Raw genomic sequence first — 25,937 nt, forward strand, 5'->3', positions numbered from 1 at the left:
AGGCTCCTTATGAAACCAAGCAGAGCACTTTCTGTTTCCAAATGCACACCAGGCTGACAGGCCCGAGTCCCAGCTCCCAGATGCCTTTTCATTTCCTAGTTTAGTGATTGTTTCAATCCCACCAGCTCCATTTGAAAAACCCTTTCATTTATCACAAAAGCAAACCACACAATCAAAAAAGCCATATCTTGTCTTCTGGGTGCTGCCTCGTTTCCTGCCCCATTATTGACAAGTACCCAGGAGCACCTGCACACATGGGCAAGTGTTTGCTGTGCACACCAACCTGTGGGGCCATCATGCTGGGCTGTGTGGGGGTCTTGGTCCCCCCTGAACTCCTGCCCGCAGATCTGAACCCGCTACTTTATGTGCACAATCAGTTCCTGAATCATAGCTGTCTTCCAAACCACAAATTTGCAACCAGTTCACCGTGGGCCTTTGCAGCCAGATAAATTGTAGCCTGAGAAGTCTGTGCATCTACATTTTTCATTCAATTAAAAATTATATCTAAACATCCATGTATGCATGAAATACACATATTGGGTATCGGGCGTGTGCCAGGCAGAACACAGACCTGTGTGGGTTGCCAGCTCTACCCTCCTTGTGATCTCAGATGGGGTGGGAGAAGACTCCCTGGACTGTAATTCAAGGAAGACAGACTAATAATGAAGAGTTATGGAGACCAGGAGAAGGGGAAAAATTTCAGATATGGAGTAGAGACCAGAAAAAGGGTCCTGGGAGGCTGAGCTGTCCAAGAATTTATGAGTTCCTTCTCTGTCATTGCTGAGTGTGTATCTTCCAAGGTAAAATGCCTTTTAACTGCAGTATTTGCTGTCTTCACTCATCTCCCTATCACAGATCTCATGTGGACAGTTAGGAGTCTCTAACTAGTACCCCTGCCTCCTCGCCCTTCCTCCATCACCCTACCCCACCTACATTGCTGCCAATGTAGGAATTCAACTCTGGCCTTGTCCTTGTCTGAAAACCTTCAGCAGCTCCTCACTGTCCTTAGAATACAGTCTAGACTCCTCAGCGTGGCACTCAGGGCCCTCCAGAAGCTGGCCTTGCCCTGCTCTGAGCCACATCTCTGCCAGTTCCTCTGTGAACACTGTGCTGGTCTCCCTGGAGTTCCTGCGCCCCACTGTTCTGCATCTCTGGGCCTTCGCACATGCCACCCCTCTGCAGAGTGCCCTTCTCTGCCTTGCTTGGTTGGTGAATGCCAACTCATCTCTCCAGCCTCAGTCGTCCCATGCTGGGAGGCCTCCCTGCCTTCCCTTGTTGAAGCTGACTTCTTCTTTTGATCCCCTGCACAGTCTCATGCACACAGACCTCTCTTGTTGTACCTGTCATGTGCAATACAGTCCTCTGCTTACATGACTTTTTCCTTTTAGTGAGTTCTGTGAGGCATCTCATGCCATTCCTCTCTGAATCCCTCAGACCTTTTATAGCATCTGATAGAAGTGTCTCATGGAACGTTTGGCAAGCGAGTGAATTATATACAACTCCTGCTATCCTTTCAGATGTTATCTTGGGAGGTCCCACTGTTGAGCTTTCACCCTCAAAGAAGGCTTCTTTTCATGTTGTGGTCAGCCTTCAGGGACTTGCCACTGTTCCTGAAAAGGTGGCTCTGTTGAATGCCTGTATGTTCCCCTTTGTGCTTACAAGGTGCTTCTTGCAGGTGATCAGCCTACCAAGGAAGCCAGATTCTTTCCTCAGAAGCCAATCAGAGAAAGGACTTGGCTTCCCAGATTACACAAAGGTGACCTAATGCCAGAACTTAAATTTGTATTTAATAGCTGTGCAAGTAAGTGTACTGAGACCACAAAGACCAAAATCTGGGCACTGTGGCTGCCTGTTCTCTTGGGCATGTTAGGATGTCATTCTCTGACAAAGTTTTATTAGCAGCATTTCAGAGAATGTTCTGTGAAAAATATGAATTACCTAAGGTGATGCCTGCCTCAGTAACTTAAGTAGAGGCTACTTAAGGAAGCCTCCAGCTATGGGATTCAAGGAGCTTTGAAGAAATGGCCTCCCTTGTTACACAGAGACAGGCTCTCAGAGATCGGACAGGAAAGAGCTCTCTAGAAGGTCAAGAAATAACTTCCCCTGCCTCTTCAGAGCAGGGTTGGCTGACACATGACAGGCGTGCCATTGGGATCCCATGAGGCCCAGAGCAGACATGACTAATCAATCCCAGCATTCCTTCTAGATGAGCTCAAATGTCTTCCCAGAATCCTCACAGAGTACTCTGGGCAAGCACCTCCAATCACTCAGAGCTGTCATGAGAGAAGAGCCTGTCTTTGCCTGCATAGTGCTGTCTCCTGCTGCACCTCAGGGCCGGATGTCCATGCCCACAGTTGCTCCTGCAACTCTGGCTCAACACAAAGTGTCTGTTCTTGTGGGTTTCAGTATCACTGAGTAACTTACTAATTTAAAGGGAGACCAGAAAGGCAATAGGGAAGTATACTGAGCATAACAATAGTCTGCTCTACACAATCCAAGCCTTTTCTCTTCTCAGAGGTCCCTGACCTGCACCAGAGGACCCAATTCCTCACTCTGAAAACTGATCTTGTCCAAGCCCTGGTCAGCAAACTGCGGCTCGCAAGCCACATGCAGCTCTTTGGCCCCTTGAATGTGGCTCTTCACAAAATACCACGTGCAGGTGCTACCTCAATAATGAATGTACCTACCTATATAGTTTAAGTTTAAAAAATTTGGCTCTCAAAAGAAATTTCAATTTTTGTACTGTTGATATTTGGCTCTGTTGACTAATGAGTTTGCTGACCACTGCAGGGAGTCATTACATGAAGGACCAGAGAGGGTCTCTCCACCTGCTTGTAAACTCCTTTTTTATTTAATTAAAAAAAATTTTTTCCCGATTGATTTGAGAGAGAGAGAGAGGAAGGGAGAGAGGGAGAGAAGCGGCAACTTATTTCATTTAGTTGTGAACTCATCAATTGCTTCTTGTACGTGCCCTGACTGGGAGTCAAATCAACCACTTCTGGTGTGCCAGGTCAGTGCTTTATCCACCGAGCCGCCTGGCTAAGGCTGTGAGCTCCTTTAAGGTAGGCTTAATTTTTTTCATTCATCAAGTAGTTATTAAATACCTAGTATTAAGGGCAGGCTCAGGGGAGATCATGGAGATGGAAATAGATGTGCCCTCTGCCCTCAAATAGCCCGCAGTGTCAACAGATCAGACCTTAGTTGCATGATTGCACAAATAGCTGTAAAAATGCCACAAAGAGTCTAAGGTTGACCTGGTCCATGGGAGGATGACTAGGCACTAACTTGGCACACAGTGAAGGGAAGAGCATCCTAAGCTGAAGGAGCAGCATGAACAAAGGCTGGGTGTTAGGAAGGGGAAGATGAGCACGACAGCAAAAGGTGGCCAGTATGGCTGAAGTGAGAGAGCAAGGGGACATGATATGCTAAAGGAGGCCACGGAGGAAGGACCCGACTCCCTGGAGCCCGCAGGCCCTGAGAAGATACCTCGTCTTCCTTCTGCACAACAGGAAACACGGAGCAGGACCACCGCTCGGTGTCTCCAGCTCCCGGGTGGGACAGTGCCACATGTGTCTGAGGAATGGAGGCATCACGTCCATGAGGACCGCAGGGATCTGTGGAGGGGATGACTGAGCATGATGGAATGCTGGGTGCCCTCTGGAGCATTTGCAAACCCCAGAATAGATGCCAGCCCATCCCCACCCTTTGCCTCTTTCCCCGGTGCCAGCTGTGGGATCTGGTGCAGGCCAGGATCTCAACTTCAGGTCTTTGGCATTCCACGCCTGAGTCAGCTAAGTTACTGCTCCGGCTGTCCTTGCAGTTATTTCACCACAGGCATCTCATGGTCAGTCTCTGTCCCCCACCCCCGACAGCTGGATAATAGTCTAGCATTTTGAATGTTACAAGATTTAGAATTATTAATAACTTATTGAGAATTTAAAGTTTAGATTAATAACTATCATTGATGGTAGTCCTTACGTGGTTTGTAATTTTCAAATGAGATCTGTCAGTTCCCAAGCCTGGTGGTTTTGTCTGTAGGCTGCACTGGGGTCTGCCACTCTCACTGGTTGCTTTCTTCTTCCATGACCACACTGACCCATCCACCCTCACTCCACCTTCTTCACTGTAAGATGCAGGGATGGAAATCTAGCTGTGAACTTTTCAACCCTGAACTTGTCAGCCTCTTGCCAAGGAGCAGACATTTGGGTGCCCTGTCCCCTGGCTGAGAAGCAGGGATGGCACCTCACCTGCCCTGGCCCTTTGCTGTGGGCAGAAAGAGCCTGAGAGTCGTGAGCTATTCAACACAACACTTTATTTGCAACCCTACAACTTTACATTTGCTGGTTTGCATGTCTGACACCTCACTTGGCACATGAATTATTACAGCTTTTAAATAGCGCCTTCTTTCTGGATTGACTATCCGTATTCATTTGAAATGGGAAGGTTGGCTTTTAGGTGTTTGTGGTGAGAACGTTCCTGAATGCCATGTTTTGGGTTAGGGACTTCCTGCTGTTAGCGCAGGACCAAGGACTGAAACCCAGGGAACCCCCTTGGTCTGGATAGGAATGAAAATGATGGGGAGAAACACACCGGAAGTCAGAAGTCGCCGGAGACTTGGCTGAAGGAGGGAGTGTGTGCAGAGAAACCCCCTTTTAGTTCTGCCAACACCTTCAGGGGTAAAAATGTGAAACTTCTACCTTGATCACAGGCAAAGAAAGGCAGTTCATCCAAACAGACTGGAAAAGCCTTTAGGATCCATACAGATGTTCCCAGATGGATAGGTCCAGATTCTATTTTGAAAATGCTTCCCTAGGGGGAATTTCTCCATTTTTCTATCTCTTTCTCTGAGTGTATGTCCCCCACCCCCAGGTTTGACAATCTCCGTAACCAAAATCCCTCTTGCTATCATTAAAGCCTCTTAGGGACCAGTTAAACTGGAATAGAGGATGGAGATAACAAAACATGCAAATTCCCTTTCCTTTTAAAGAGAATTATGTCTCGTGGATATTACATGAATAAACTCATCAGTTTGTTATTACCATTCTGGGATGATAATTGGGAAGAACAATCACAGAAATCCCTGTGAAAATCTTCTGTACTCTGCATGGGCGGGGGGGCAAGTCCCAGCAGTTTCCTGAGGAGCATTCTGGTTCCTGTTGTTACCCTGTATTTATAGACTGGGCTCCACTAAGAGCCCACCTCCTTCTGTTGCTGGATGAAAGGCTAGTTAATGCAATCCTGATTAAAGGCAGAGGATTGGCATGTTGTAGGAGCACAGCAGTGAGAGGGACACAGAGGGACTATCTACCCAAGGTGCTGCATGAGTCACCTGACCCTCTGCAAAGGGACACCCATTAGCAACATCGGGACCCTTTTGTTCCCTTTCAAGATTCCCACAGTAAACGTCACCCATTTTTACCACAATGGTGACAGGATTTATTCTCTGGCTGTCTGCCTCCACCCACTCTCAATTCTGAACCCTTAATGGCGTCACTCTACATTGGTTATGGCACAGATGCCGCCTGCCACCCTGGCTAGGATAATCTTGCAATCACATTGTTTCCTTTGCCATCCTCCTGGCTCAGTGGGAGGATGCTCTTATAGACAGGGTATTGCAGACATGTTGGCAGGTGAGGAGATTGCTGAGGGGCTGCCACGATGCCTACAGGAATGCAAGTCAGCTCTTGGAAGAGGTTTGCTTCTTCCTTCTGAGTTCATGCAAACAGCAGAGAACAGGTTATAAGATTTAAAAAATCTTATAACCCTGCTCATTTAGCAACCAAGGGAGACAGCTGTCACTTTAAGCCATGAGAGAGGCTTGGAGTCAAACTCAAGTTTAAAGGGGCCTCAAGTTATTTGTAAAGTTAACATCAGGGTCCCTTGTTCCCTTTCAAGATCCCTTTCAAGAATGGTTGTCAGCCACCCGTTCTTTACCACAATGACAACTGCATTCATCCTCTTCCTATCTGTCTCACTCACTCTTAATTCTCAATGCTTTTGTTGTTTTTGTTTTTAATGAAGCTTGGGAGAGTTGTTTAATTGCCAGTGTAAGGCTTCTAGAAGAAGCCAACCCTCAGCCTGGGGAAGCAGGAGAATCATCTGTTCACCTTCTTCATTGGTCCCAAGCAGACATCTGTTGAGCCCCTACCTTACACTAGCTGCAAGAAGGGACAAGACTGCTCCCTACCCTGCAAGAGCTCCCAGTTCAAAGCTAGTGTATTCTTTTTTGTAAAATTTGTGGTAAAATGCACATAGTAGAAAATGTACCATCTTAACCATTTTTAAGTGTTCAGTAGTGTTAGGTACATTCATGTTGTATTGCCATCAATCTCCAGAATTCCTTCATCTTGCAAAGCTGCAACTCTGGTCCCCGTTCCTTCCCTCCCTCAGCCCCTGGCAACCACCATTCTGCTTTTTGTCTCTATGAATTTGTCTACTCTAGGTTCCTCAGATGAGTGGAATCATAGAGTATTTGTCTTTTATGTTACTGGCTTATTTTATTTGGTACAATGTCCTCAAGGCTGTAACATGTATCAAAATTGTCTTCCTTTTCAAGGCTAAATAATATTCTATTGTGTATGTATGTGTATATATATATATATATATATATATATATATATATACACACACACACACACACACATACCACATTTTGCTTATCCATTCATCCATCTTGGGTTGTTTCCACCTTTTGGTTACTGTGAATAATGTCACTATGAACATGGCTGTGCTACTTCTTTGAGATCCTGCTTTCAAGTGTTTGTAACCTAGGGCCTGTTACATTCCAGAAACTATCTGCAAAATGTGGTATGTAAGTGTAGCTTGTTCTGGGCAATACAAGTCCACAGCTCTCTTGAGGTTTTCAGTGGGATTAGGAAGCCAAGAGGATTTGGTCTAGAAGGTAACAAAAGCAGCACCTGAGCCCCTCTCGTCCTGTGCCCTCCCCAGCAGCAGACACAGAGGGACAGGAGAAATCCACCCACATCTGTTCCAGCTGGGCTGCTTATTACCTGGGTGACCCTTGGTAGTTCATGTGACTTCTCAGAGCCTTCGTCTTCTAATTTGTAAGATAGGATAATGACAACATGCTCCCAGACTTGCTGGGAAAATTAAACTAACATAGCACAATGGTTAAAGAACAGTATGACAGGGTGAATAATGGCCCCCAAAATATCTAAGTCCCAATCTCTGAAATCTGTGACTATTACCTTATATGGCAAAAGGAACTTCACAGATGTCAAATTCAGGATATTGAGATGGGGAGATAATGTTGGATTTTTCTAGGTGGGTCCTACGTGTAATCACAGGTGTCCTAATAAAAGTGAGGCAAAGGGAAATTTGACTACAGAACAGGAGGAAGGAGATGTGACAAATGAAGCTGGGAGACGAGGGATGCAGGCAGCCTCTAGGAGCTGGGAAAGACAAGGAAACAACCCCCCCTAGAACCTCCAAAAGAACCAGCCCTCACGACAACCTTGACATTAGTCCAATGAGACTGAGTTCAGACTTCTGGCCTCCAGAACTAGAAGAGAATAAATTTGTATTTTTTTAAGTCACTAATTTTGTGCTAATTTATTTCAGCAGCAACAGGGAACAAATACACATGGACCCTGGAGTCAGACTGCCTGGGTTTAATCCAGGCTTTCTCACATACCAGCTGTGACCTTGGGCAAGTCATTTAACCTCGTCATGCCTCAGTTTCTTCATCTTTAAATAAGGAAAATAATAAGGCCACCCACACAGGGTAATTAGGTGGATTAAAGGAGTTAATATTTGTAAAGTACTGAGAACAGTGCCTGGTAAGAATTGTATACTTGTTAAATAAAATACCTATGAGGCAGCTGGATGGGCCCGGTTCACAGGAGACGATTAGATAGCTCGGGTTGTGTGACTGGTTTAGTGGCTTTGATATGCTCAGCAGAGCCTGTTGATAAAGGCAGGGAGTAGCTGGTGCCTTTCAGGAAGACTGCTTGGTTCTAGTAAAACACAGTATCTGTTACAGTGAACGCCCCACACCCTGTGCTCTCCAGTTTTCCCTGAAACATGAATAGCTGTTACTCCAAAACAAGAGTCATGGTCAGATAAGGTTGAGAAACCATACTTCAAAGCTGGCTAGGTTTCTTTTCTTTAGAAAATTTCAGAACTTTTAATATGTAAATGAGCTTTGTGAATCTCCCAGAGACAGTTTCCAAACATTGATCACTGGACCCCCCTTTTCTGGTGTTTTCAACAAGACTAGTGTTCGGGATCTGGAGGACCCCTTCAGAGCAAGTCTGGGAGCGCAGGTCTGCCACAGAAGGGGAGAACGGTAGAACAGGCTGTCTGAGAGGAGAGGGAATACCTCGGTCCTGTTTCTCTGATCTTGGAACCACCTGGAAAATATAACGGCTGCTGTAATATATATTATACATACTTCAGACAGTCAAAGCATTATGGACAGATCCACCTCTGCTATCTTCAGGCCTCAACCAGCTTCAGATGGAGGCACTCAAGCCCCCAGCGCCCACCCCTAACATGCCTTTCCTTTTTATTTATTTATTTATTTATTTATTTATTCATTTTAGAAAGGAGAAGGAGAGACAGAGGGAGAGAGAGAGAGGAGAGACAGAGAGAGAGAAGGGGGGGAGGAGCTGGAAGCATCAACTCCCATATGTGCCTTGACCAGGCAAGCCCAGGGTTTCAAACCGGCAACCTCAGCATTTCCAGGTCGATGCTTTATCCACTGCGCCACCACAGGTCAGGCTCCTTTTTTTTTTTTAATTGAGAGGTGGGGAGGCAGAGAGAACATGTGTCCTGATGGAGATCCACGTCGCAAGCCCACTAGGGGGCAATGATCTTCCCATCTGGGGCCACTGCTCCATTGCTGGCACCAAGCCATTTCAGCGCCTGAGGCGAGGCCATGGAGCCATCCTCAGTGCCCAAGGCTAAATTGTGCAAATCATTCACCATTTGAGCCCTGGCTGTGGGAGGGTAGGGGAGGGAGGGAGGGAAGGAGAGAGAGAGAGAGAGAGAGAGAGAGAGAGAGAGAGAGAGAGAAGGGGGAGTGAGAGGGGTAGAGAAGCAGATGGCCGTTTCTCCTCCGTTTCTCCTGCCCTGACCAGGAATCGACCCTAGGACTTCCACACGCTGAGCCGGGCTGATGCTCTACCACTGAGCCAACCTGCTAGGGTGCCCCTCTTTTTCATCCTGGCTCATCCTGTACCTGAGGACTCTTGTGGACTCCTCAGGCCCAAGATCTATCCAGCCCGTTCCACCAGCTGGCCCTTGGTTACCTGCAGGCTTAAGGCTTTGCCTACAAGCAGCCATGGTCTGCCTGTTACAGGACAGTTGGGGGCAGAGGTGGTGGAGTCCTAGGAGCAGGCTCAGATAGGGAATGTGCAGTCCTGGATATTTGAAGGATGGATTACAAGGTGAGGTTGGACAGGGCCCATGATGCTGTGGGCTTTTGGGGAGAGGTGTGGCCAGAGGAGGGAGGGAGCACCGCCCTCTAGTGGGGAGAACGCAGTGCAGGGGCCCCACGTGTCAGGATCCCGGCAGTACCAGGTATGGGCTCTGATAGGGCAGTGTCACAGGACCCTGAATAAAATAGTAATTAATCATCCTTCCTCTGCCCTCATTGCCTACCTGGTCACTTTCACAGCCTTATCTTTGTTTACTTCTATTGATTTCTAAGCTCCCAGTTGGGCAGAAACTTGCCTCCTAATTTCCGTTGTAACCCACAGAGCCTGGCACTGTGCATGGCATGCTGTGGACAAGTCAGAGCCTTCTAATGATGAATGTGGCTTTCAGCGCCTGGGCCTTGAAATAAGTGTCTTTGTTCAATTTTTGTACATTTGAACTATATTTCACAGGGTGGTTTAGTCAGAAGGGCTATGAAACAGGTAATGAAATTAGCCTTGGTTGGGGCAGGAGCCGGGGAGGAGCAGGGGATGTGGGGGGGGACCTTGTGAGATGAGCCCTGCTATTAACACCTTCCAGCTGGGTTTTGTTCACAAATCCTGGGGTGGGGCCTCCTGGGGCTTTGAAGTTCTGCATAGAAAATTACAGGGTTGTTGGGATGAAGAACTCAGGAGGTCATTGTTCTTCCAAGAATGGCCATGTTTAAAACATACCCATTAAGCTTAACTAGTGGCTTTCCCCAGGATGATTCTTTTTAAAAAAATACTTTATTACATTTTCAAAATTACAAAAGCAATATGGGCTTGGTTTAACAGAGAGAGATGTATTCTAATTATTAAAGAAAAACATTAATCCCACCCCCCTCTCTCCCCAGAGGTATAGGCATTAACCATTTGGTGATTAACCAGAAGACTTCACCTTTTGTGAGTGTGTGTCCACATAAATAAATACACCATCATATATATGGATTTTTTTATGTTGGTGGTTATTGTTTAAAGAGAAATCACACTTTTTTATTTTATACGCAATTTTCTTTTTTTTTTTTTTACTTAGTATATATCATAAACGTTTTGTAAGTCAATACACATAGATCCATTTCGTTTTAGAAAACAGCCAATAATGTTCCACAGAATGAGTACCATTACTTACAATGTTTAACTGTTTCTCTATTGATGTACATTCAGGTTGTTTCCAGGTTGGTGTGTTTTGTTTTGTTGTATTGTTAGCAGATCTTATTAGCAGTTCTCTTTTAAATATTCTTTGTTTTTTGGTTTTTTTTCTTTATCTTGTGCATATGCTGCAAAAGACTGTTTGGCCTTGGGAAAATTATAAAAATGTCAAACAAAATGTTTTTCTTGACAGTCAAAAAAATTGTTTTGTCACCTTAACCTGTCACATTTTTTGGACTATTGGCCAGCACTTATGCATTTATGTGGGCAGTGAACATGGCGGTGTTCATAGATGTTCTGTCTTCAATGAGCCCTGTGGTAGTGTGGGCGCTGGGCACCCGGCAAGCAGGTGGACGGGAATGCTTCAGCCGGGAGCACAAGAGGCTTAACAGCTGCGAGTGTAGACTCTGGATTCAAATGATGTCACCACCACTCCCTTGCTGTGCAACCTTGGAGAAGTTGGCTCATCTATAAAGCAGGGAAAATAACAGTACTTTTCTCACAGGGCCATTGTGAGGACTAAGAGGGTTAATGTAAAGAAAGGCACTTTGGGCCCTGGCCGGTTGGCTCAGCGGTAGAGCGTCGGCCTGGAGTGTGGGGGATCCAGGTTCGATTCCCGGCCAGGGCACATAGGAGAAGCGCCCATTTGCTTCTCCACCCCCACCCCCTCCTTCCTCTCTGTCTCTCTCTTCCCCTCCTGCAGCCAAGGCTCCATTGGAGCAAAGATGGCCCGGGCTCTGGGGATGGCTCCTTGGCCTCTGCCCCAGGCGCTAGAGTGGCTCTGGTCGTGGCAGAGCGACTCCCCGGAGGGGCAGAGCATTGCCCCCTGGTGGGCAGAGCGTCGCCCCTGGTGGGCGTGCCAGGTGGATCCCGGTCGGGCGCATGCGGGAGTCTGTCTGTCTCTCCCCGTTTCCAGCTTCAAAAAAATACAAAAAAACACAAAAAAACAAAAAACAAAAAACAAAAAAGAAAGGCACTTTGGACCAAGCTAGCAAGTTGGAGCAACTAGTGAGCTTTAGTTGCTGTTTGCAGGGCCCCCTCTACTGGAGGTCAGGAAACTCCTCTGAGGGGTGTCAGCTGGTCCTTGAGCATAAACTGAAGGGCTTTTAGCCTGCAGGCGAAAAGCAAACAGACCCCATTCACCAGTAACACCTGGTTCTAATTTGGTTCTTCAGCACCCCAGGTTGTTGCAAGATCCAGAACTGTCCTTATTTTTAGTTGCAAAAACACCCTCTGAGCCAGGGTTAAAGAAGCCCTCTCTAGTGGCAAATGGTTTTGAGTTACAGTGCATGAGGTGTCCTGCAGCCCCAGTAATCTCACTGTTACTCCACAAACATTCAGCAGGATCCATCATGTGTCAGAACGAAATAGAAACTTACCAGAAACTTCCTGTTGAGAAAACGGTTGTTCTCACTCAAGACTTAACTGGAGTTCAGAAACCTTCTTACTCCCTAATATGCCAAGGCACATAGAGACCCAGAGATACCCACTGGCCTGGCCTGAGGTGAGCAAACACCCAGGGTTGGCCCACCAAAGCCACCACCTTGTATAGCCTGGGACCAGGACACAGTGGTAAAGACTTTGGAACATGTCTTCCCTGGCTTTAGAGCCTAAGTATGCCTCTTATTAACTGTATGGCCTTTAGCAAATTACTTAATCTCTCGGAACCTCAGTTTCCCTATCTGTATAATGGGAATAATAATACCTCTGTCAGAGCCCCAGTTAGGACTACATGAGACAATGCCTGTAGAGCACACAGCATAGGGCTGTAATCCGAGGTGTCTGATGGAAAGGCCACCCTGTTCCTTCCCCCCCTTCCCTGAAACGGGGGCTAGCACTCCAGACCTCTGGCTATCCAGCTGCTACTTGAGGGTTGGCTCTGTGACTGCACAGGGAGAGGGTAATCCCCAAGGAGATCACTTAACCCTGTCTGTGGTTGGGAAGAGGCTAGCTAAGACGTGAAAAGGAGATGTTTGGTCTGGATCTTCAAGAATGAGAAGGAACTTTTTGGTGAAGAAGTTGAGAAGAGAGGACAGCTTGTACAAACTCCACTGAACAGAAGTCCGGGATCACGATTAACTTGGTTTGGCTGGAATGAGATGCTAGGTTGGGGTGGGGGCTGGTGGCTGGTGGCTGGGGCTGTTCGGGAAAGGGCCCTTTTGCCAAGGACAGTTAGGTGGTCAGACTTGATTCTGAATGCTCTAGGAGCCTCTGAAAGGCTCTAAGAAGAAAAGTAATACAGTTTGGTTTGCAACTGAGACCGTTTGTTCTGGCAGCAGAGTGGAAGATGGGTGGGGTGGGGCACATTATGATACCTGGGTGTGACCACTGTAACTCAAGGGATGTCACCGTGCTCTTCCTGCTTCAAATAGATTGGGCATGAACTCTCACCCCACACAAGGAGAGGACTGTATCTCTCCACAGGTCTCTGGGAGTCCGAGGAACTTCCGTTTCTCTCTTGGTAACCCCATCTGATGTCCCCTCTTGCCTCTGCTGAATTCTCTTGCTCCATTCTGCACATGGTGAGCTCTGTAGGCACTGGCTCACCTCCTGGTCCCTTTGTTCCCATAGGAGCCATGATCAAGACCTTTGGGTTAACTGACTTTTCTGTGGTTTGAGAGCAAGGGGAAGGTGTGATGTTGCTGGTGGCATAACAAACAACACGGCATTGAACTTTGCATACTCTTGCTCTTGAAAGTCTCATGACTGTTCCTGCCGCTTCTGAGTAGACTCGATCTTCCCTCCTGTTTTGGGACTGGCCCCAGGTGCCCCTCAGCTATTTCCCCCTCCTCCTGATTCCTCAGCCCACAGTCACCAACCTCCAATGTTCCTATTCATTTCTAGGGAAGATAGGTGAAGCCCTGTGTCGGTCTCCTCCGACCTCACCCCAACTTGGCCCAAAAGGAATCTTCTTCATTAGCAAATCCGCTTAGGTATGGAGATGGCTCCTAAGACAAGATGGTCCCTGTCCCACTGGGAACTCCACCACCAGATCTACCCTAAGGGGGTGAGGCAAGGAGGATGGGAAAGAAGACACATGGATCGTCTGTCTGTGGGAATGAAAACAGCTGCCTTAGTTCCACAAACAGACCAATCCGATTGCTGTCACAATGTGGGTGCAGACGCAGCCTATTTTAATTGTATATTGATTCTGTGGTCAGTGAAGTCTCTTCTGAGAAATGAACATTTTGAAGAGTGAGCTTAAGGTGTTTTTTTTTAGAACAAAACCAAGTAAAGCCCAAATTGACTAGTCTCCCACAGATGGTTCTGCTTAGCAGTGAAAGGACATGGGACCTGGGAGCACACAGGACGCTGCAGGGTCCTGGGAAATTGGTTCAACCTCTCTGCATTTTACTTTCTTCATTTGTGACATGGGCATATCATTTCTTTACAGGAAAGCTTTAAGGTTTCAATGAGACAGTATGTGTAAAATCACCTGGCTTGACCTGTAGTTGGGTTTTGGGGTAATTTTGACACATAAGGACACTACTATGGACTGAATTGTGTCCCTCCCCAAATTCTTATATTGAAGCCCTAACTCCAGTGTGCCTATTGAATAAAGGGTCTTTAGGAGGCAATTAAGATGAAATGACATCACAAGAGTGGTCTAATCTGATAGGACCGTGGCCTTATAAGAAGAGGGAGAGAGAGTGTTGGATCTCTGCCACGTGAGGACACAGTGGGAGGTGGCCGTGTGCCAGCCTGGTGAGAGCTCACACCAGAACCGGGCCATAACCACACCTGGATCTCAGACTTCAGCCTCCATAACTGTGAGAAAATAAAGTTCTATTGTTTAAGCCATTCAATCTGCAGTACTTTGTTATGGCAGACCAAGCAGGCTAACACAGTCTCATATTTAACCTGTGATGATCTGTCTTCTGAAAGTGATAAGCAAGTACACATGGCTTTGGTGGAGGTCAGCCTGTGGCCTCCCTGTCCCTTGATGCAGCTCCTTTCATGACCTCCAAGGTCCCAGTGGTCTGGGCCCTGCTACCTTCTTGGCCTCATCTTGTACCACCCTCATTTATTTGCCACATTGACCTTCTTTCTTTCATCTTTCACACTCTCCAAGCTCCATCTGCCTTGGGCCTTTGCACGTGCGATCCTCCGCACTTGTAATACATACCTTTGCAGGACTTTTCTTTCACTCAAAGGTCCACTCCTCAGAGAGCCCTGCCCAGGGTGCCTTCCTAAAGCAGTACAGCTTCTACTCAGACTGCTCTCATTTCCTTTGCCCTGCCTTCGTCTCTTCCTACCAGGCATTACGCAATGGAATTAAATGGTCTACTTGTTTATTATCTGTTTTTCTCCACTAGAATCTAAACTTCATGAGGATAGAAGCCTTGTCTACTTGTTCTTGCTGTATCTCGAGAGCTTAGCATGGTGACTGTCACATAATATGAGTGAATAAATGAATGAGTGAATGAATGAACCAACTGATCTGGGTAAGCTCCATGCCTGTGCATCCAGCATCTCTTAAACTAGACCCAAAGCACCTTGATTTCCAGCACCACACCTTATCCCTCATTCCAACTAGAGGCTAGCTGGTTTATACAATGATTTTACAGCTGAATGGTTCTATGGAGGGGCAGGGCACCTCGGAGAGCTAGGCTGGAGGGGGCAGTGAATGAGTTGGTCTTTGAATGTTCTCTCTACCCTTCCAACTAGAACAGCTCTGAGTTTATCTGTTTCTGTATTGGGTTTATATGAAAAAAAAAATCTCATTAGAAGAAATGTCTCCACAGCTAAGAGAAAGTAGAAATCCATAAATTGGATCCAACCCTTCCTGTTACAGATGAGGAATTTGAGGGCCAGAAAAGAAAGGAGACTTGCCCACACATAGAGGGTCAGTGGCAGAATGCTGTGTCTCCAGGAGTGCTGTGTTCAGGAATCAAGCAATTTTTTTGTTACATGAGAAAAATACTGGCTTCCTCAAATCCTGTAACTTGGCTTCATTCTCTAAGAACTGAGAACTGGAAGGGATTTGTGGTCATCACGGGTATGTGATTGTCCCAAACAAACTTCAGACTCAAAAGTCCCTGTGGGTTCTCAAGCATACTGCAGGAGACCACAGGTGAACGCTGTGAGGTTCACTCAGGAGAACCCTGGCCCAGGCAGGCCAGAGAGCCACCATAGGATCATGCACATGGCCAGGTGCCATTTGGCTCAGTAAACACCAGCAGTTTCAGAAGGGAAGGATTTCTTCCTAGAAAGACACAGAGCGAGCTAGCACGGACCCCAACCCTCTGAGAGTCTCAGTGGTAGAATCACAGACTTTTTTTCTGGCAGCGTACTTACTTACTGGCCTGTTTTAGAGGTAGCTTTTTCTACCTTTGCTTTTTTCCTTCTTCCTCCTTTTCTTCAGCTGGTTCCATGGCACATTTGCTGACTGGAAATTTTATGTTCACCATCACTGCAAACCCAGGAGTTCATTTCATCACTGGTGATCAGCTCTTGTCCTCTGGGAAACCTAATTAGGTATTACAGGACTTTTGATGTTGTTTCCATGGAAACCCCCATAGTAATGGTGTACATGCAGAATATATGCTCCAGGGAGTTTGAAAAAATAAATATATTACTACTGGATTTTAAGAAAAATCTTTCATTTTTTCCTTTGCTTTTGTTCTGCATATATATTTTTAAATGATAGAAATTTTCCCTGGAGTTTTCTCTCACAGAGAGAGAACAATGGAGAACACAAAAGGCCTTTTCCATTTTCTCTCCTTAATTTAAAAAAATTCATAGTTGCACAAGAATGAAAGTTTTTCAAATTGGTCAGAATGTCTAAGCAGGATCTCCCCTAACAGCTGAGAACATTTTAATGAAAGCTATTGCTTAAAATAAAGAACCTGAAAGGCCTCAGGCTTTCAAAATAGAATGGGGAAATCTAGTGAACCCAATGAATCAACTCCAAACTTACAGGGAAAGAGAAAAAAAGGGGGCAGGTTCTTATGTGCTTCCAAGGGAAATGCAGGGGCTCTTGTGGGATGGCGGTCTCCCTGTCAAGCAGCCTGTCCTGGGCCCTGAAGCTGACACATGGTGGGCTCCAGAAATTCCACTTGAACTGACTTGTCTCAAGGTGACCAGATGGCCCTTCAGAATTGGTCCGCATGGGAGCTGTGAGAAACTCTAAAAGTAAAGCAAGCAGACCTGGTCTGGCTCAGGTGGTGGTGCAGATAGAAGGGCCCGGCAGATGAGAGGAGAGAGAGAGAGAGAGAGAGAGAGAGAGAGAGAGAGAGACCTATTATGCACCCATGTGTCACAGGTAAAATTCCAGGGTTTCTGGAAAATCCATAAGTATCCGAAGTTGTGTTCTTTGAAACCTCTAATGGTCATTCAAGGATGGAGTGTTCACACTGACCTCTTTGCTAGCTGCCAGCTAATCAATTTACTCCCAGAATTACACCAAGATTCACTGTCCCCTGACTCCTTGCAGGTCTTCTCTCCCCCAGACCTAGTAAGTCCTGCTTTGCCTTTGTTCCTTGGTTCAGTCTACAGCTGACATCCTCACATGTGAGAAACACTTTGCATACAGAATCATTATATGGCTTGCAAAATGACTTTTTAAATCCTTTGAGTTATTCTTTGATATATGAAATGATGTGACCACTGAGTGGGGGAGGCTGGCCTGTCCATTAATCACGACCCCCTGCAACACACCCCGGTCCAGTAACCCAGTCACTTGAGAAAGTCTGGCCAGTTCTGACTGATCAACTGTGCGAGGGTGGAAGGATGGGGATGGAAGTTCCTTCTAGGGGCTGGGACATGAGAAGCTAACAGAGATGTTGGGCAAATTACCCAACTCTTCTAGAACATATGCTAATTAAGTGCATGAGCTAGTTTTGTTATGCCTTAGTCTTATTGCATAAGAAAGTACCCTGAAAATGAATGGCTTAAAACAATAATCATTTAGGTCATGTTTGTAATGGGTCAGCAACCTGGGCTGAGCCCAGTCAGCTCAGTTCTTCTGTTGGTCTCATTTGGGGTGCACACACTTCTGTCATGCAGAGGTCAAAGATGGCCTCACTCACAGCCTGGCTGTAAATGGGACCATGTGTCTACAGCGAGGTCCACTGCAATGACACTTCTCAACCCTCTACTGCATCACATTTTCTAATGTTCCGTTGGCCAAAGCAAGGCACATGGCCAAGTTCAGATTCAAGGGGTTGAGAAATACACTGCACCTCTTGCTAGGTGAAGAAGCAAACAAAGGGCATGGGAGGAACCCAAGGCCACCTGGATGAGCTGCCACGCCAGGTTTGTCTGATACAGGCCTCCCAGGCACCATTGAAACCCATCCTGTCCCAAAAGCTTTCCTGGATGGGCCTAATGGTGCCTCCCATGCTAGCGCTACTTCAGATCATGAGCTGATTCAGGGGATGAGTCTGATTCATATTTATATCACCACAGGGTCCTCACCTAGTTGGTTCTTTTTAATTGAGGAATAATTGACAAATAAAATTGCATATATTTAAAGTGTACAATGTGATCATTTCATATACGTATACATTGTGAAGTGATTACCCACAATCAAGTTAATGAACCCATCCATCACCTCACGCATTAACTTTTTTCTATGTGTGAGATGTACTCTCTTAGCAAATTTCAAGTACCAATTGGTTCTTACTGTTTTTACTGAATTGAGTTTAATTGAATTGAGTTGGTTCTCTTTTCTAATTATAAGCTCCTTGAAGGCAAGTTTGGAATCGCTCTATCACATGAAATCCTTTTTCCGAAGCTCTCAGAATTATACCAACAGGCTGAAATCCTACAGGCTCTCAGTTAAGTGGCAGGACGATTAGGTCTGAAGCCAACTCTGTTCAGGGAACTCTCTGGGGAAAATGTGGGACTTGTAGAAGACTATAGGCCCTGGCACTGAGGCATCTTCAGTCTGACCATACCCCACATGAGTCAAATCACTGATTTAGGCTTAGGAGGCAGAAAGATTCAGCAACTTGAAGAATGTGGCTTTTCTCCCTCACCCAGGAAAGCCAGCACACAGGGGGCAAACCCAGGCCAGGTCAGGAAAACACTTGTCTGTCAGACCCAGGCCTTCTGCTCCATGATAGCCCAGAGCATGCCAGGTCCTGTCCACATCACCTCAGAACTCTTCCAGAATCCATCAGGGCAAACAGTCAGGCTGCTCTAGAACCAGGCTGGGTGGTGGCTGAGCACAAATGTAGGGAGGGCAACCCTTTTTTGGAGCAGCTAGCACAGCCCCCCTTATGCCTCTGGTCCAGTGCTCCTCAAGATCCTGGTTCTAGGTTAACTCCAGAATTCCCCAAGGCTTGAAGATCAACCGGGACATTTTATTCTAGATTGGACCACTCTTTGGGAATAGCTGAATTGACAGGGACTTCACTAGTCACAGGTTTAGGAATGAGTTTCTACAGGAATCCCCATTCTGAGCAGTTAAAAGTCCACTGGCAGTCTCCTTTTCTTTATGATATCCACCTACTTTATTCACTATACTTATACTGATTGTCCACTTTGTGCCAGACACAATCTCAGGCATTGGAGGGAGGTGAGACAAGCCAGGCGTGGGTCCTGTCTCTGGAGAGCTCAGGTCCCCTGAGAACTCACATGAGGTAGGAGGCACCAAGCCAGAGGGGCTACATAAGACTACAGAATTATGGCCCTTCAGAGCAGAAGATGCCTCATCCAATCCATCCCTCATTCCTTAGAGGAGAAAACTGAGCCCAAGAGAGGGAGCTTAGACATCTAGAGTCACAGAGTAAGTGGTAGTTATTCATTCACTAAACAAGTATTTATTGATCATTTACTATATACTAAGATCTGGCTGGGCATGGAGATAGCACACGAAACAAGGAAGACACAGTCCCTATCCCTTTGAAAGTCTAACTTGACTGGTGAGTCCTAATCTGGGTTGTACTTTAGAATCAGTGGGGAAGCTTTAAGAAAAACCTGAATGCCAGCGCCTCATGAGCAGAGATCCAGAGGGTGGCTCAAGTATGGGTATTTTAAATAAGTTCTCCAAGCGATTCTAATGTGCAACCAGGTTGAGAACCACTGCTTTAGGGGAAGGACAGACAGAAACCAAGTAAACACAGACACATTCACAACTGCAATTTGTGATTTGTAAGGAATGACCAGGATGCTGAGTGAGGACACAGCAGGGTGGGGTGTCTTGTTATTTGATATGCTTAGAGAGCTGTGCTTCCAAAGACCAGATGAGAGCAGGCCCAGGGTGTCCGTCCTGATAGGGGACAGCAATGGAATCTTCTGGGACATATCACCCACCCCTGCAGATCCACAGATCCCTACATGGGAGCTCTACTGAGCAGAATCTCAATCTGCAATATGAAGTGGCTATCTATCGCTCATACACCCCAACCCCCACCAAAAACACTCCACCCCCACTGTTGATGAATGCTCCCCAGGGCAGCAGCTTAATAATCCCTTGCATTTTTAGAGTAGTTAGTAAAGCACATTCCCTCTTATTATCTGTAATACTGGATCCTAATGCTGATCCCATGAGTGGGCAGGGTCAAGGGCAATAGTCCCATGATAAAGATATGGAGACAGGTTCAGAGAAGAGGTGTGACCTGCCTACGATCACTCAGCTAATAAACGAATGTGTGAGACCTCAGTCTAGCTCGCTGGCCCCTAGCTCCACTCCGCATGTTGCCCCCACCCACCCACACTGCATCAGGAAACTGAAGCAGAAGTGGGGCACCTGAGAGGCAGTGGCGACACCACCCCAGTCCGAACCTTCCTGTCATGTTGGGCAGTGATGATGTACCCTCCCTTTAACTCAGATGGCATACAATATCGTTCCCCATCAGGGACTCAAAGGAATCCATGACTTGTTGCTTCAGTTCCTGCCCAGAGTGAACCCAGTTACTATAGTAACCTGATGCAATTCTTTATTGTAGATAGGTTGGATGGTTTTCATTTTGTATTTGAGGAGTTTGGCCAGCCAGTCACGTTGCCATGGCTTGGCTTGCTGGTGGCAGTAGAGCAAAGGGAACTCTTTCAGCAGCCATTAGGTATTTAACGTTTCCGCAGGTGGTGGAAACCTGTGTCTGAAAACATCCAGGCTTAGCTGCCCTGGGGATGCAGAGTGGAGGAGTCTAGTCTGGGAATCCTCTCCTGTTTAGAGATCACACCTTCCTTTAGAGTCACCTGGGCCGAAGTTGGCCCCACCACCAGTTGCTTCCATAGTGCATCCCATAGTTCCCCCCCATGAACCCAATGCTCAAAGATGTGTGGTTCAACCCTGAGTCCCCGTAGTGGGACCTCCGTGAGAGCAGTCTAAGCCCGTCCCCATGTGTGAACCTCAGCACGGTCTGAGCTGGGCACACGGCAGGTGCTCTGTCAATGCTTGTTTCAGCTGTTTTGCCCTTCCTCCTGCTGTGCCAGTGGGAACCTCACAGAAGGTTAGGGCTGGAAGGGAGCTTAGACATCATAGAGTCCAGCCCTTATTTCACCGAAAGACTGAGACCCCGTCCATTAATAATGATAAAAATAATAATAGCTAATACTTACAGAGTGTTTACGGGGCGTTAGGCAGGTTCGATGCACTCTGTATATACTAATCCACTGCAGGCTCACAGTGACCACTGTGCAGCTACAGGTATCACTGCCCCCAGATGAGCAAACTAGGTAGACAGAGGCTCACAGAGGCACCGAAGGTCCCAGAGCTAGTCGGTGTCACGATCAGGATCCAGGCCCAGGAAGCTCCTCTCCAGGGCCCACACCTGAACACCCTGCTGCTCCGCGTGAGAGCAAAGCGCTGCCAGCAACACTGTGGGTCCCTTCTCTGAATGGGAAGAGGAGTCTCTGCGGGCCTGTGAGCTCGCTCACAAAGGAAATTAACTTTTCATCTTGGGATTCCCCTCTAGGGCTTAGTTCAGGGCCTGGCCAGAGTTTAGGGACCTGTTTTTAATACAAATGAGCTGTTCTTCCTCCTCCTCATGAAAGTCAGTTTGAGGATACCTTCAAGCTGGAAGAGACCTTGGGAAGAAATTCACATAAATGGAGGCCCCCAGAGTGAATGCCTCAGCCAGGTCTCCCCACACCCCTTCCAGAGTGCTCACCACACAATCTAGGGCTCCAGAAAGGGCTCTGAGGTGGGTCAGCTGACCCGTCCTCCCTCGTGCACTGTGGGTTCCATTTTGGCTACACTAACGGGCTCTCTGCTCCTGCCAGCTCTTCGTGATCGACAATGGTGCGGACGACTGGCGGATAGCCATGACCTACGAGCGCATCCTCTACATCAGTCTGGAGATGCTGGTGTGTGCCATCCACCCCATCCCCGGCGAGTATAAGTTCTTCTGGACAGCTCGCCTGGCCTTCTCCTACACACCCTCGCGGGCGGAGGCGGACGTGGACATCATCCTGTCCATCCCCATGTTCCTGCGCCTGTATCTGATCGCGCGCGTCATGCTGCTGCATAGCAAGCTCTTCACAGATGCCTCGTCTCGCAGCATTGGGGCCCTCAACAAGATCAACTTCAACACCCGCTTCGTCATGAAGACCCTCATGACCATCTGCCCTGGCACCGTGCTGCTGGTGTTCAGCATCTCGCTGTGGATCATCGCGGCCTGGACCGTTCGCGTCTGCGAAAGGTATTCCTGCGGGTCGCGGTCTCCACTCAGCCCCTGTCTTCCAGCGCAGATCCTGCACAGGGTAGAGGCGGGAGGAGAAGCAGGGTGCAGGATGCTGTGCCTGACAGAGGAGAGGGGCGTGTACCCACACACCTCAGGAGAAAATGGGAAAAGGGAGGACCCAGTCAGGCTGAATATGAACTGCAAAGTGAAAACACTGTAACCAAGGTAAGCTGGGGAAATGCATATATAATATTATTCCTTTCCTTCCTTGTAAACCAAAATATATCAGCGCATTCTAGTTACATTGTTAACTTTTCTCAGCTGTAACACTGCAAGTTTTGTATTATCTCTTCCCATTGGAGACTAACTATGCTACTAGCATTTTAAAGGCTCTGAGAAGTCCTACGGTAGTGAAACTGGTTTGATTTTGTTTAGTCCAGATTTTCTCAAAAGTGTTTGCCTGCAAACCCTTTTCAATGTATAACCTACTGATGCCTCACTACTCAAAGCTTGCTCCACAGACCAGCAGCCCCAGCATCTCTGGGAACTTGTTAGAATGCAGAATCTCAGGCCTCCCCAGAACTCCTAAATGGAATTTGTAGTTTAACATGTTCACCAGGTGATTTGCATGCACCTTTATGTTTGAGAAGCACTGTACTTATGGACCACATTTTGCGAAACGTTGTTTTAGGAGGCTGGTGGTTGGGCAGAGTGACTCAGAAGCAGCTGGTGGGAGAGAAGGGGGATACGGCCTAATAGATCTGGGGCTCTAGCACAAAATGCGAGCCCCTCAGAACTGCTGCCACCAAGCTCGAGGGTAGAACTATATCCTTCCACCATCACCCTCAAGCTGTCCTTGGTGACTCCTCTCCCTTTCAGGCTGACCCTGGATAGTCATTTTAATCTGATTTCACATGTAGAGCCTGAACACCTAGGTTAGAAACCTGGATTCTACAGTGTGTCCGTAAAGTCATGGTGCACTTTTGACCGGTCACAGGAAAGTAACAAAAGACAATAGAAATGTGAAATCACCAAATAAAAGGAAAACCTTCCCAGTTTCTGTAGGATGATGTGGCAGCATGTGTGCATGCGCAGATGATGACGTAACACCATGTATACAGCAGAGCAGCCCACGACCATGCCAGTCAAGATGTGGACGGTACAGAGGAAAGTTCAGTGTGTTCTGTGGCTCGCTTAATTTGAATCCATGACCAGAGTGCAATGTGAATATTGGTGCGTTTATAATGAAGCGCTACCACATAGGAATAACATTACTCGGTGGGATAAGCAGTTGAAGGAAACTGGCAGTTTGGTGGAGAAACCCCGTTCTGGTAGGCCATCAGTCAGTGACGAGTCTGTAGAGGCTATACGGGATAGCTACCTAAGGAGCCCTAAAAAATCTGTGCATGAGCCCACATCGAACTGCATTGAATAAGTATGAAACTGGGAGAGTTTTTCTTTTATTTGGTGCAGATTTCACATTTCTATCGTCTTTTGTTGCTTTCCTGTGACCAGTCAAAAGTGCACCATGACTTTACGGACACACTGTATTTCTAAGTAACTGTGAGACCTTGGGCAAGTCACTTAGCCTCTCTGGCTTCAGTGTCCTCATCTTAAAATGAGGATCTCTTAGGATAAAAGGAAGATATGTTCAGTTGAGAGGTTATTTTTATTATGTAGGGAGGTTTGGTCAAGCATCCTGTGTAATTTACATGGATCCTGGTAGTCACTCTTAATCAAGCAACACATACAATTTGCCAATTTGCCAATACAATTGTATTGGCAAATTTTTCATACACCAGTGTCCAACCCATTGGAGATAAGCAAAAAGAATTCTGAAGGAGAGTTAGCCTAAAACATCTCAAGGGGAAGTTGAGCCAGATTTCCCACCTGTTTTGAGATATTCTGTTTGCAGTCATTTCTTTCAGATATTTGGCTAGGAGACACACAGTCAAACTAAGGGAATTCTTCTGTAGCAGGACAAGGACCCTTAAACCAGGCAGGGTCAGTTTTTGAGAGCCAGTGCACAGTTGGGAGACCTTTCTTACATACAAATTCTCAGGGACACATGATACCTACTATTCAGAACCCCACTATTACTTAGCAGCTGACGTTGCAACATCTGCTCTACGTAAGACCTCACTTCACAATGTTTCATGAACCTTCTTTGGTAAGCAGACACTCTTTCTGCAATGGAGAAAGCATGTGCTTGGGTTCCAACCCCAAACTCCTCATAGTACTCTTAGCTGAGCAATATAATGCCAGTCACTTTACCTCTCTGGGACTCAATTTTCTCATCTGCAAGCTGGAGATAGTAATATCTACTTTACAAAATTTGTTGTCAGAGTTAAACAAGACAGTGCATATGAACTGTACACTGAAATGCAATATAGTGAAAATTATTAATAATAATAATAATGGAAATCTTTATAACTCTTAAGAATTTTGTGGCTGTCTTTGCTTACTATATGTACAAACCAATTCCTACTATATGCAGACCTGTGCTCTTCCTGTTTTCTGTTCTAAGTGGTTGAAACTGATTTTTCTAAGAGCATGGATTGGATTTGCATAGCCCTTTTGGGTGTTTGAAATCTTCCTCATCCTCAGATCAACTCTATTTGGCAGGTACGCTCACCTCATTTTTCAGAGAGCAAATGAGCTGACCATGAGGCAAAGTCACTGCAAGTGAGATTTCTTTGTTTATTAAATGTGTAACAAGTATGGGTGACTTTTTTTTTATTGGAGAATAAGTGTGCTTCAAAGTACATAATTTGCAAAGTACTCTGTTGCACTTTATTTGGCATTGAATGGCCCTGCAGGCCTCTGTCTGCAGACATGACTGACAAGCCCCAGCTGATCCTAATGCAAAGGTACAGAGAACTGTGAGCAAGTCAGAAGTTTGCCTAAAGTTTCCCTTTCTCTTACAAAAAGGCCCATTGACCAAAACGCTTCTGCTTAGCTCCAACATGAGGTCTATTAAAGCCATGGTAGGTTTTCTCATTGCTCCTATCTTTTGGGAGTTCAGCCTGTGCCAGTTCTATGAGAGATAATTCCTATATGTTATCTCCATTTGCTTTTACAATGGACCCATGATAGAGGTAGAATAGCTGTCCCCAATTTAGAGTGGAGGTCTAAAATGAGCTGAGGTCACATCTAGTAATGTGAAGCCAAGACCTGAACTGGATTCCGACTCTGAACTTCATAGTTACCTCGTCACCCCAGGCTGAGTCCGGCACTTCCAGGGAAACTGAAGCCTAAACTCTCCTGATGACTTTCCCCATCTGAGAGTCTCAGAGCCACTGGGACTGCACTTAAACCCCAGTCTTGCTGTTTCGTCTGCCTCTTAACCATTTTATTGCACTACCTTCAGGGTTGACTTTATGTTAAATTCAAACAGATCCAAGTGTGGTGGATGCCACAGTGCATCTTCCAGATGCCCCCTCCCCTGTAGGCCCAGGCTCTCAGCCCCTCGGCTGGGGTGTCTGCTGGGGCCCAGTCCTCTCCCAGAGTTACCGTGGCTAAAAGGAGTGGCTTCAGCCAAGGTCAAGCTCCCTGCCCAGAGCAGCAAGCATCCAGTGACATGTCAGTGCAGGAGTTTAAAGGCCCAGCCCCCTCCCCTCCCACAGGACAACTCTACAGGGCCACCCAGGCTACAGGGCTCACTGAAGGGGTCCCTGGAGGCCCCACTGTGACTACAGAGTGCTTCATCTTCTCCCTCCGCCCTGTCCCACTTCCCTCACTCCTCGCGGCTGGGAATCTCCAACACAGCTCCAGCGGGCTTCCTGCACCCCAATCT

At 46.8% G+C, this 25,937-nt stretch overlaps 1 protein-coding gene across 5 annotated transcripts in view; it reads left to right on the top strand.

Moving 5' to 3' along the window:
• KCNN3 (potassium calcium-activated channel subfamily N member 3) overlaps nucleotides 1-25,937 on the top strand; it is a 164,154-nt gene that overhangs the window by 74,903 nt on the left and 63,314 nt on the right. For all 5 annotated transcript variants that reach the window (XM_066261980.1, XM_066261981.1, XM_066261983.1 and 2 more), the window contains exon 3: nucleotides 21,741-22,159. In XM_066261980.1, coding sequence (XP_066118077.1) covers nucleotides 21,741-22,159 — 419 coding nt within the window. The remainder of the gene's footprint in view (nucleotides 1-21,740; nucleotides 22,160-25,937) is intronic.

This window comes from Saccopteryx bilineata, chromosome 2 (assembly GCF_036850765.1).
Source record: "Saccopteryx bilineata isolate mSacBil1 chromosome 2, mSacBil1_pri_phased_curated, whole genome shotgun sequence".
Taxonomy (NCBI): domain Eukaryota; kingdom Metazoa; phylum Chordata; class Mammalia; order Chiroptera; family Emballonuridae; genus Saccopteryx; species Saccopteryx bilineata.